General features: G+C 44.0%; 1 protein-coding gene across 1 annotated transcript in view; it reads right to left on the bottom strand.

Annotated features, from left to right (window-relative positions):
• The window catches only part of PHLPP1 (PH domain and leucine rich repeat protein phosphatase 1), a 157,664-nt gene that overhangs the window by 20,460 nt on the left and 124,848 nt on the right, over positions 1–12,356 (bottom strand). Inside the window, exons 9-10 of the mRNA XM_035125524.2 lie at positions 11,912–12,007; positions 7,203–7,358 (exon numbers count right to left, since the gene is read on the bottom strand). Of these exons, the coding sequence (XP_034981415.2) occupies positions 7,203–7,358; positions 11,912–12,007 (252 nt within the window). The remainder of the gene's footprint in view (positions 1–7,202; positions 7,359–11,911; positions 12,008–12,356) is intronic.

The raw sequence follows: 12,356 nt of genomic DNA on the forward strand, positions 1-12,356 counted from the left end.
GAGGTATTTCGCGGGCGGTGTGCCAGTTCTGTTTGAATTCCAAGAAAACCGGCTGTAGTGTGCGTGTGTGCACGTGGGCAAGCTTTACTTTTAAAATTCTTAGCTGTCATGGCTGCAAGGTTACAAAGACAAACAATTAAACCAAAATTTAAAAGAAAACTGAAACAAATGCAAAACCATTTGTTCTTGCAACAAGCAAGTTTGCTCCCCCACCTCCCACCCCTTCTCCTCCTCTTTGGCTCAAAAGTTTCCCATATTTAAAGAGAACAAGGAGTTCGACAGAAGAATATTGTGGAATAGGTGTCGATCTATTTCCACAGGCTTGTCATTCTCTAGGGTCAGGAAGAATTTTGGGCTTTGTGCAAGAAGAGCTTCGGGTTACACAATCCGGGATGACAAAAGAAACTGGCACAGTGTGAATGTTAAGCCCCAAAAGTGGGTCATGTGAATAAGCTCAGAGGGGTAACTAAACTTGTAAGTGTAGTTTTCGTATTCTTTTGAGGGGTAAGGGTAGCCTCTTTCAATGCAATGTCACCTCCGAGACTTTGAGGGGTAAGGGTAGCCTCTTTCAAGTTTTCGTATTCTTTTGAGGGGTAAGGGTAGCCTCTTTCAATGCAATGTCACCTCCGAGACTTTGAGGGGTAAGGGTAGCCTCTTTCAATGCAATGTCACCTCCGAGACTGCGAGTGGAAACGAAATACTAGCATGGGGGTGAGGGAGGAGGGTCATTGCTGTTTCCCTCAAGCAATTTCGAAGCTGGAATTTTGCTACTATTACCCTGGGCTGGTGGGAGGGGGGGGAATGGAGACCTTGATTTTTTTATTTTATTTTTTGCACCAGGGGTAGTGAGAGACAAAAGCTTCTCTGGAGGAGAGATGGGAGGCAAGCAAGGCTCAGCGCTGCTTTTACAAATTTGCATTATTTTATGTATCTATATTTCTACATATGTCCTACAACACTGGCCATTGGCCAAACTTGCAGGCAAGCTGCAAGATCCATTTCCTGTCAGTCAGTCAGTCAGTCAATCAATCAATCAATCCTGGGCCTGGGTGAAGCCGTGGCCAAGCCAAACGCTGTTGCTGAAATGTTGTCGCCGTCCCACAACAATGCCTGACCTGGCAGTGAGCGTCATTACACAACAGATAAAACATGTATGAATGATTTTTGTCCTCCAAATTTTTACTTTCTGCTTCCACCACCCCCTTATTTTTATTCAATGCCCTCCCCCCAATTGCACCCATGGCTATTACCACCCCCTGGATCATTCCAGGACCCCCAAGGGGCAGTCTCACCACTTTGAGAAACACTGGTCTAGTCCAACTCCCTGCAATGCAGCTGTCCCTTGTGGGGATCGAACCTGCAACCCTTGGGGTTATCAGCACCATGCTCTAACCAACTGAGTTGTCCAGGATATTAGCATTTTGGTCAGAACTTAAATTAGTTGTGATCTGCAAGCAGAGAAAAGAGGGCTTGGTGAAATAGTAACCGTTTTCTCATCAGAGAAAGGACAACCACACAAAACCCTGAAACATTCTGCTAATTAATAAATTCAGTATTTCCCCTCCAGCCTGTTGAAACTTGCCTTCTGCCGCAAAGAAAAGGCCAGACACTGCGACGTCACATGGACTTCTGCAGAGGACTTTTGTGTGTGTGTGAGTGTGTTATGAAAGCCTTTCCATTAAAAATAAAATTGTCCAGGAGCTCAAGAGAACCGAAAGTAGGTTAGGTCTACACATTCCAGAGAAGTCATTCTCACAGAAAAAAACAAGGCTTAATCATCAGGACCATTCATTATTTAGCGAGAGCCTTCCTAGTGGGGGCAGGAGAGGTGGGATTGAAATTTATGAGGTTATGAAAATGGGCAGAAGCCACTTGACTTAATCCTTCCATCTAGTAATCAAAACTCATTACACGCCCATTCACAAAGAACCGGGGGGGGGGGGGGGGAGAGAGAAAAGAACAACCCAACTGTAAAACAAGGCAGAAACGAAATCAGAAATCAGAAGAGAGCTGAGAAGCTGCCCTTACATTTAAAATGACAAGAAATAACACTGGGGAATGAAATGCTATATTTTTCCAATACAAAAACAACAATATAAAACAATAAAACATAAAATAGAAAAATAACAAATAAGTATAAGAAACAACAGAGAGTCACAAATATGCCCGAGAGCGCCTCATGCTTTAAACCAGGCTTCATCAACCTCGGCCCTCCAGATGTTTTTGGCCTACAACTCCCATGATCCCTTCCCTATCTAGCAGGACCAGTGGTCGGGGATGGTGGGAATTGCAGTCTCGAAACATCTGGAGGGCCAAGGTTGAGGAAGCCTGCTTTAAACAGCAGCTTCCAGGAACCTCACTAGGGACTAGTGTTCTGAAAAGTTATTCCAATGCTAAAAGATGTGTGTCTTTTCCCATGTAGCTATTTGGACTGGACGCAGTGCATGGGGCCAACCATGCACTTGGGTAATTGGGCCAAGATACACTCTTGTATCTAAGGGCAAGAGTCCTTGCATGCTGGTTCTTTCGCAGCCATTTCCAGGGGTCGTTCGCAAACACACAATCTTAATCTCACATGAACGAGAACAGGGCAACCTTGGCTGCTTTCTGCCCTTGTTGTGGCAGGGAAGTGTATTTAGAATAGTGCATGAACGGGGTTCTAGATTACACCAAGAGCCTATGTGTGCACCTCACTTCAGCTTTTACAGTACAAGGGGGAGAATATCTAAAAATGACAGCTGGCTGCAAAATCATGGTGCATAGAACAGTCAAGACCCCAGCCGCCGTCCCTCACATGACAAACCTTTTTAGGCCATGAGACGCAACAGGGAACATGCATGCGTGAATCTGCTCTAAGGAAGATTTATTTTGAAGGTATAAGCCAGGGTTTCCCAAACTTGTGTCTCCAGCTGTTGTTGGACTATCCCTAGCTAGCAGGGCCAGTGGTCCGGGATTTTGGAAGATGTAGTCCGAAAACAGCTGGAGACCCAAGTTTGGGAAACCCTGGTATAGGCAGAAACAGTCAGTGTCTTCCGTTAGGTTAGGAACATCCAAGTTTCCAATCAGTGGAAACAGATAGCCTTCAAAATATCCTAGTTTTACTTAGGAAGCTAGCAAAAGAATTCAAAAAAAGAGTATTTTTTGTCACAGCAGGCCTACCAACTTCCAAGACCCAATTCATTCAACGAGGCCATTAGAGCATTTCATGGGAAGGTGTAAGACACCAGACCCACTGCTTGTGCAAAAAAGCCCCGGCATTCTAGGAGGCAAATCCACTACCTTCAAGAATTCACTCCATGTGCCTGCTATACACATATACATAACCTCTCTATTTTTATAAAGCTACACAATGTGGGAAGCTTCTGCACTGGGCTGGTCTAGGACCTTTACGTTTAGAAGTGAACCTCGCTGCAGCTGAATGTTTTATGCGCACGCACATGCACACTATGGGCCAGTACAAGCCACCAAGTACTGTACCTACCCTCCAAAATGCAGGAATGCACTGAGCCTGCCGTACACTCACGTATGCACATACTGTTTGATGTCAACTCACCCAAAGGGATGCAAGCGAAAGCTTGAAGTGACAGGCTACACACAAAACATCAAACAAGCAGAGGAACGCGTAGGAGGAATCGCACCGGCTTTTATTTTTAGCCCTTGTAGCCAAGACCAAATAAACGAAAAAGACACTGGGAATGCCCCGGAAATGCCACAGATTTGCACGCTTCCTTTGGCAACTGCTACATTTGCAGTCTTGCAACGATTTTGCTTTACAACCAACTTGTCCAAGTGAGGAAAGCCTAAGAGAATTAGGACCAGACGCAGATATTAACATTTCCAAATCTCTCAATCATGGTGGGGTGATCAGGAGATGTTAAGACCCCACAAAGCCAATGATTTGCCGGAGGATGCCGATTGAGTCTTCCAGCCAAATACACCTACACTTCCTACACTAGCTTTCATCAATGCACTTGGTATCTGATCCCTTGATCTGAAAAAAAAGCAACCAGCTTAGAGGAGAAGCAGAGTGGAAAGACAGAAAGAATACGATCGTTATTTTCTAGAAGGAACAACATGAGCAACCGCGAATTGCGAGGATGCAGGTGCAAGGATGAAGGTTAAAGGCACATTTCTAGTAATCCCTACCACCCAGAGGAATTCTCCATTTTCACAGTGCCACCTGCTACCGCTAACCCAATTGATTATCTGTCGCTCCCCACTGAGTCTAGTTGGGTCAAGTTAAGTTCTCCTTCCTAGCACAGAAGACGTCTCTGCCAAATGACTGAGACCAACCTGAACACATTCCAGTGCCTTCGAAAGCATTCGGAAGACAATTATTTATCCATGTCGGGGTGAAGCATCTTAAAGAGGACCACACAAAGATTATGGTTGCCATGGGACTGCGGCTGGGAATGATGGAGATGAACACTAAGACGCAGTGAAACGTTTGTGTATGAGTCAAAGATTATTGTGGGCCTTTATGTCTTTAACTGGGGGGGACGGGGATGGGACGGGACCAAAGAACAGGTTCCAAATTGTGAGGCATTTTTAAAAGTCAGACGTTAAAACAAGCGACACTAGAGATATATTCCAAGTGACAGACACGGAGAGAGATGAAAATTTCATAAGGCAAGAACAGAGGGAGATGTTGCAATTACGCTACCTTGAGTTCAGCCTGTGACAAGCGGCAAGTCATTTGGAAGCTATAAATATTGGCCCGATTAAAATCCAACCGCCGCCACCCCCCTCCTTCGCAGCCCCAGTAAAAAGTAGGCTGGAAAATGGAAAACTTAAGATCCAAACCCCTCAGCTTTAATAGCGGGCCAAGTTCAAGGTGTTACTATTGGCATGGAAATCTTAATGGCTTGGGACCAGTTTGTTTTGGGGGTCAACCTTGCCCCATTTCTGCCCACTTGATCGCACTGAGCTATAGAGCTGGTGTTGTTACCACGGGTTCCATAGTTGTAAGAAATCAATCTTTTAATGGGGCAGCACCTAAGCTTTGCAACTCCCTGCCCACTGACAACAGGGAGGCAACTTCCCTCCATTTTGTATCTGCTTAAAACGTTTTAGTTTAGGCAAGCCTATCCAGGTGCATAGATGTTGGTGCATTTTAATCTTTTTTTTTTAAAAAAATGTGAATTTTAATTACGTTTAAATGTTTTTAGTGATCATTTTATAGCAATCAAGCAGTTTGTACATTTTGTTAAATAAATAAATGCTAGGTCAGAGTACACCCACTGCAATTAATAGACTGGCTATACTACTAGGAGTATAGCAGACTAGCCAATACTCAGAGAATTAATAGACTAGCTATACTACTCTGAGTACAGTGGTATCCCAGTTTTCGGGTGCCTCCATTGCCGAATGTTTCGGTTTTCAAAAGCTGAAAACCCGGAAGTAAATGCTTTCATTTTTCAAATGCGCCTCAGAAGTCGAACAGCTGTCGCTGTGTGTATCTGTTGTTTTTCACTTTCTCTATTGAATAGGCAGGCCGCCCTTTGCACCTCAGTTTTTGAACGTTTCGGAAGTGGAACGGTCTTCCGGAATGGATTATGTTCGAAAACCAAGATACCACTGTATAAATTAGTTGGTGCCCCAAAACATTGGGCTTGAATATGTGTCCTCTGATCCACAAACACCTGATCTGCCACAAGCAGTTCTTTTCAATCTGGACAAATATTGTAGGTCCCTCCACTGAGTTGTACTTCCTTCACATTTCCATTTTTTTGCTAATGGAACCATGTGATGCTCTCATACCAGCATAATTGGCAAAGAAGAAGAAAAATAATAAAGTACCAACTGGATTTCTGCCATTCCTTTGAAATCTCAAAAGATGAGTCCCAGTCTCAAAAATCAAGGAGCTGAAGGCTCATGATGTTCTCTCTCAGATCACTGATAAAGGAGATCTCAATTTTCATCAAGGATGTGGCATGAGCCCTGGGGATTTCCAGAGTACAATATCTAGTCAAAGAGACTGTGTAACCCAGGCATCCCCAAACTGCAGCCCTCCAGATGTTTTTGGCCTACAACTCCCATGATCCCTAGCTAAGAGGACCAGTGGTCGAGGAAGATGGGAATTGTAGTCCAAAACATCTGGAGGGCCGAAGTTTGGGGATGCCTGGTGTAACCAAAAGAAAACCTGAAGTTTCCCATGCATGCTTTGAAACCCGGGGTCAGGCGCTTGCTGGGAATGAACCACAATCCCTGGACTCCCAGCTTGCTTTTCATCGTTTCAAGGCCATTTGTCAAACCTCAGCTAGGACACAAAAATGTCTCCTATTTTTGCTTTCTTGAGAGGAATAGTCTGCTCCCACTTTCCAGTGTTTTAGCACTCTCCACTCCCCTCACCCCCCAAAAACAAAGAAAAAAATCCAGTGGACGTCCACCCAGTAACATGAAGCACCTTTGACCAAGATTCCTGGCAGTGCTCAAAAATTAAAAGCCAAACCAGTATACCCACAGCCAATGGCAACAGGTCCAAGAATTAAGACACTCTGCAAGAAACAAAACTTAAAATGTACTGACCCTAGGGAGAACAAGTGCTGGTATTCCAAACACACTCTATTGCAACGCATGATCGGTGGAAACTTTCAAGTATAACTTCAAGGAAGGAAAACTCATTCTCTCTTGAAGAAAACCAGCCAATGAAAAGCTACTGGACATTATTTTGGATTTTAGCTCAAAGTTAGTTTTACACACACAAAAAGTTTGTTGAGACACGTCTGAAATGCTTTGAAACAATATATTTCATTTTTTTTAATAAAAAAAGCTAATACACCCCCTTCTAAACCTTGGAACCACAGGAAGAATAATTTCAATTTGAATGGATTAGACAAGAGCATCTGCTCCCGTCACAGATGGCTCTCAGATAGAAAGGCAAGGTAACCTTATGTGGAGTCAGAAGACTGGTCACTCTGGAGTGCCATAACTTTAGGGCTGGAAGCTATGACTTCAGAAAATGGGGTGGGGAGAGGGGGGAAAAGAAGGAAGCGGTAAGCTCATCAACTAATTATGTGACCAAGACAGATTGAGAATGCCAAACAGCTTGGAAATTCTCATTGCCTCAACACTTGAGAAATTTGCAATAGGATTTCAACTGAATGGGCAGTCACACAAAATTTGTTGGAAGGCAGAGAAGAGATACCTAAAGAAGGTAGGGAAGGCCACACACACACACCCCACTTTTGCTTTCTGCTTACCTGTCAGCTTTCAACAGCAAATTAGATGGCAGCTCTGTAAGCAGGTTGTGTTGCACGTCCAAGACCTCGACATGCGTCCGTTCGATTCTCTCTGGTAGCCTGGCTAATTGATTGTGTCCTGCGAGTAACTTCCGCAAGCTGATATTGCAAAATAACCTGGGGGTGGGTGGAGAAAGAAACAAACAGTAAATGAAACATTACCAAGACTTGTGGTACAGTCCTCTCAGGGCCTCTTCGTGGACCAGAAGCCTAGGCACAGCATCCGCTTTCTGGTTAAACTAATCACGGTTTGTCATAACACTCGAACAAGAAATGGTTAGTTTAAACTATGGTTTCCTGGAACACAATGGCCTGGTTCAGACGTAACATTAAACCGTGGTTTGGTATTACAGAAAGGAGCCTCAGGCTTGCACACTTTCCCTTCTCCCTTCCTTGCATCCACGCCAGAAGCGAGGGGAAGCATTTGCTTTGTCAGTGTGTCTGAACTAGGCCAGATTGTGGCTATTTTAAACTAGGGTTTCTTGAAATGACCCAAGACCTTAATTACAGATCTGAGTTTGTTCTGAAATGTACACTTAAAACACCTTAGGCACACCCCTCAAAATATAATACAGTACTGTAGACAAGAGAGCTAGGCTTTGGCTCTCTTCTGAACGTACTCTGTGAGGAAACCTGAGTTTGTGGCTGTGTGGTGTGCGAAACACTTCTCATTCACAACCCCTGAGCAGCGCCACTTGTTTGAAAGTGCTGTTTTGTCAAAGTCTCTTTCTGTGTGTGGGGGGGAAAAACCACCCAGGGAGAATCAGTTCCTAAAATACTGCTCATCCAATATTTCCCCTCAACCAAAAATGACTCAACATCTTCTGATATTCTTCCTCTCCTCATCCAAATTCTTCCCCTCCCCTCCTCCCCCCTCCCCTTTTTAATACTAGACTAACATAAAGCTTCCTTCCAGTTCTACAGGGAATGAAATTTATCTAATCCGCTTTACTGTCTTGAGCGTTTTACATGCTAGGGGTGGCCAACCGTTCTGTTTCCACATAGAGGAGGGGGAGGGAGATAAAGAAAGAGATGCTTTATAAGACACATTAATGGGCAATGTGGCTTTTGAAAAGCCAATTGAACTAAACAAATTTAGAGCTGGAAATCGAAGCCACCCCATGAATCTGCTTTTTTTTAAAAAAAAAAATTCTCAAGCTCTGATTTTGAATCAGGTGATCTTTTGAGGGATGGGGAGGGATATATCTTGCTGAAGATGGGAGATTTATTCTCGTCTGCCACCTGCCTTGTTCTCCCTGTGGCTGCATCTGTATGTTTTAATCAGAAGGCGCCCATGCCCCACGGTTGACCCTTCTTTCAATCAAAGATTCACAATTTACTCAGCACTGCAGATGCCTCCTCCGCCCGTTTACGTATTAGAAATGACACACACACCACCACCACCCAAGCCCTCCTCCCCACCCAAACCCATGCCTTTTCGCACTTCTCCCTTACAAATCAGATCCACCCATTGTCATCATCAGGCCACAAACTACAGGTCACCGGGGCCATCGTTGCAAAGCAAATCAATAAGACATTGTTTTCCCTTGGTGGATGCTGTCAGATAATCTGCGCAAGGGCCATCATTCGCAGTTATCTCAGGATGACGACTGGGCTGCATCGCACAGCTGAGGACGTTAAGGCAACAACCTCTACTTCACTTGTTAAAGACAGCACATGAGTGGGTGTGGTTGCCAAGTTTGTTGCTCCCTCTCACTTTCTCTTGGTAGCGTGCCCAATCTAGCACTGAAACAAACGTTTGTGCACTTTCCCTTTTAATGCACTGTTGGGAATTTGCTGGAGCTTAACTTGAAGGAGGGGGTTGTCTCTCTTGCCTGCAGAGTTGTCAACAGCATAAACTTTACCCATTTTGGGGGGGGGGGTGGCAGGCATCAAAACTATAGGAGCATGTTGTTAAGCTGTAGAGAAGACCACTTTATGAATCAGCTCTTTATGGAGCGAGGAGGGGACAAGGCTGTTGCTATGATCACACCTGCAATTCAAGACCTTCATCAATAAAGTATATAAAAATTAAGAAGCCTTGTTAAACGCTCACAGGAGGCATTAAAAAAAGATGACTATGACTGCACCCCAAAGTGTGTGTGTGTGGGGGGGTTATAACTTCGCTCTTACACCTTTGTGTTTTGTAGATTTGTGCAGAGGGACTACAGTTCATTGGAAAAACACACACTTCCCATGAAGAACTTTTCGGGTTCATTCTCTGGCTTTTCTAGCAGGTGAGGAGGAAGACTTCTCCTGCCTGAGACCCTGGAGTTGTTGCCCATCGGAGGATACGTGGGCAAGATGGACCAGTGGCCGACCTTCTGCGTAAGGCAGCTTCACATGCTGAGATGAAAATAGTATCTGCTATTCTAGTAAGCAGAAATTATTCAGAACTGCTCAAGCACCCACACACTAGTGCTTAGTCAACTCTGCTTGTATCCTGCATCCCCCCCCTTTCTACAATCATTGTGCGAACCAAGAGCATAGTACTCAACTCACTACTCCAAGTTTATTTTGCTTGGTTAACAAGGACAGCTCCTACCCCTTAGAAAAAGTCTTGGAAGCATGCGAGCAATACCTGGTGAAAACTCGGAAGCCCAGGGAAGTGGAAGCAGTTAGTGTTCTTTTTTTTCTTTTCTTTTTTGACCAACAGAAACATAACCAATTGCATAAACTATGCCAGCCTTCCCTAGGCTAGTCGTTGGATTCCTAGCTCCAAACATCATCATCATCAACATCAACATCATTATTTATTAGATTTGTAAACATTCCTGACCACTGGTCATGCTGATGGGAGCTGGACTTTGATAGCATCTGGAAGGTCACCAGTTTGGGGGAGCTGGGTCTAAGCAAATGTATGCAGAGATGCTGGGCCAGCTACAAAATAAAAATGGTCCCTGAACTTTTTTAAAACTGTAGTTTTAGATCATTCAAAGTCCTTCCAGTTCAAGCAACTGCTGCCACAGCCATAACAAAAACCACCAAAGAGAGCAAAGTGTTCTTACATACTGGAAACCTAACCAACATAACATTAGCTGCACTCCTTAGTGATTATAAGTGATAATCCAAAACATTTAAACAATACCATAACACCCCACAAGGCCTTTAACCTAATGCTTTCCATCTTGCCTTTTTCAGCCTTGAATCCACATTTTCCTCTCTAACAACAACCATTTGCATTTTCTCATCTCTACTTTTTCAACATGTTTACACACGAAGCGCTTCGGTACTAAATCCTCTTGTGTGGTGACCAGTTGTCTTTATTGCTCCATCTGCCATCCAATCCTTTTTTAAAAACATTGTTAGGCGTTAGAGCTGGGCGATATCTAGTTTTCAGCTTTGTAGTATACTACCAGCTAAACTTTGTGATTATGCTGATATATCACAATGTCTGAAATAAAGATGGAGCTATGCAGAGATACGGGCTGGCTTCACTGTTTTTCCCGTGGTGTGATTTTTGCATAGCGCGAACACACAGACACACATTTGATTCACAATATATTGCCTGCTCAAAAACTATGAAACTGTTGTCACAATATGGACTTCAAACAGGTTTTGGACGGTATTTCTTCTTCTTCTTTGGCAATCACTCGTAGCCGAGTAAGATTGTCTTCCATAAACACGGTTTTAACAATGGGTCCGTAAGTGACTGTGGAGGCAAATTCTGGATCCACACAACCTTCCACAGTAGAGACATTGGTTTCCAGGCGGGAGTGGATTTGCCAAGCATGCATTCCTCTTAACATGTATTGCGTCCTGAGATCGAGTTTCTTCAAAGCCTATGTCACCTTTGGTAAAGGCTGTTCTCCAACTGGAGCGCTCGCAGGCCAGTGTTTCCCAGTTGTCAGTGTTTATACTACATTTTTTAAGATTTGCCTTGAGACAGTCTTTAAACCTCTTTTGTTGACCACCAGCATTACGGTATTACACCTATTAGGTGTTTGTTTGTTTGTTTATTTGTTTGTTGGAGGTGAGGCAGAGATTCTGTTTGCGCCATGTAGCCACAGCGCAGGTTCCTAGGAAACTGCCTCATACCAGGTGAGACCATTTGCTCATCTAGTTCAGTTGTGTTGACACCAAATAGCAGTGGATTTCACAGCTTTCAATCCCTCCTAGCCCTACCAGAAGATTCTGTAGATCTTCTACCACTAAGTCATGGTCCCTTATTCCAATCACACCGTTGAGATTCGAAAGGTTTTTTGACTACTGAGAATAACTACTTTAACATTTATTTAAGAAGCCAGGCATCACGATGCTGAACAGCCTTAGAACGTCTGTCTGCAAATTAAAGGAGTTGGGTGTTTCGGTTTTGTCCGGATTAAAGAGGAGGAGGAGGAGGAGGAGGAGGAGGAGGAGGAGGAGGAGGAGGAGGAGGAGGAGGAGGAGGAGGAGGAGGAGGAGAAGAAGAAGAAGAAGAAGAAGAAGAAGAAGAAGAAGAAGAAGAAGAAGAAGAAGAAGAAGAAGAAGAAGAAGAAGAAGAAGAAGAAGAGAGGCTGTGTTGCAGCTTACAACACAATGGCACCCTGTGAGGTTGAAAAACATCAAACAGAAGGTAAAAACAAAATACCCGTCCATCTGTAACCGAAACAAGCTAAACACTGATTCAGCAATTGTCTCTGAATTGTGCGTCCTGTTCCTACTTGTGTAACTATGTCTGCAAGACTCACCGGGCAGGCAGTTCACATATTTGATTGTGGCCCAGATCCAGAACTTCCAGCTTCCTGCTATCACAGACCCATTCAGGGAGGCTCTCGAGGTGGTTTCTGCACAAGGGAAGCAACAAACAAACAGGTTAAGAGGTATGGAAAAACTAGCATACGTGTTTTAAACCAGGATAGGCAATGCAATGAAATGTTTGGGGCTGCAAATGCAATTTGTCCAACACTGGGCCAGACATAATCGTCTGTTGTTTCAACCCAGCTACTCATCTTGCGATGGAGTTTGCCATACAAATCAAGGTTTCACAATTCTCAACCCACAATCTGCAAAATGATGTCATGCAGTTCAACAACAGGAGCTTATTGTTGATCATGAGCATCACAGCCGCATCTAACATAACATGTGGCAATAGCACTTTGCTTTGCTTGGGAGCAGGAAGCAAAAGCCAATGAA

Source organism: Zootoca vivipara, chromosome 8 (assembly GCF_963506605.1).
Source record: "Zootoca vivipara chromosome 8, rZooViv1.1, whole genome shotgun sequence".
Taxonomy (NCBI): Eukaryota; Metazoa; Chordata; class Lepidosauria; order Squamata; family Lacertidae; genus Zootoca; species Zootoca vivipara.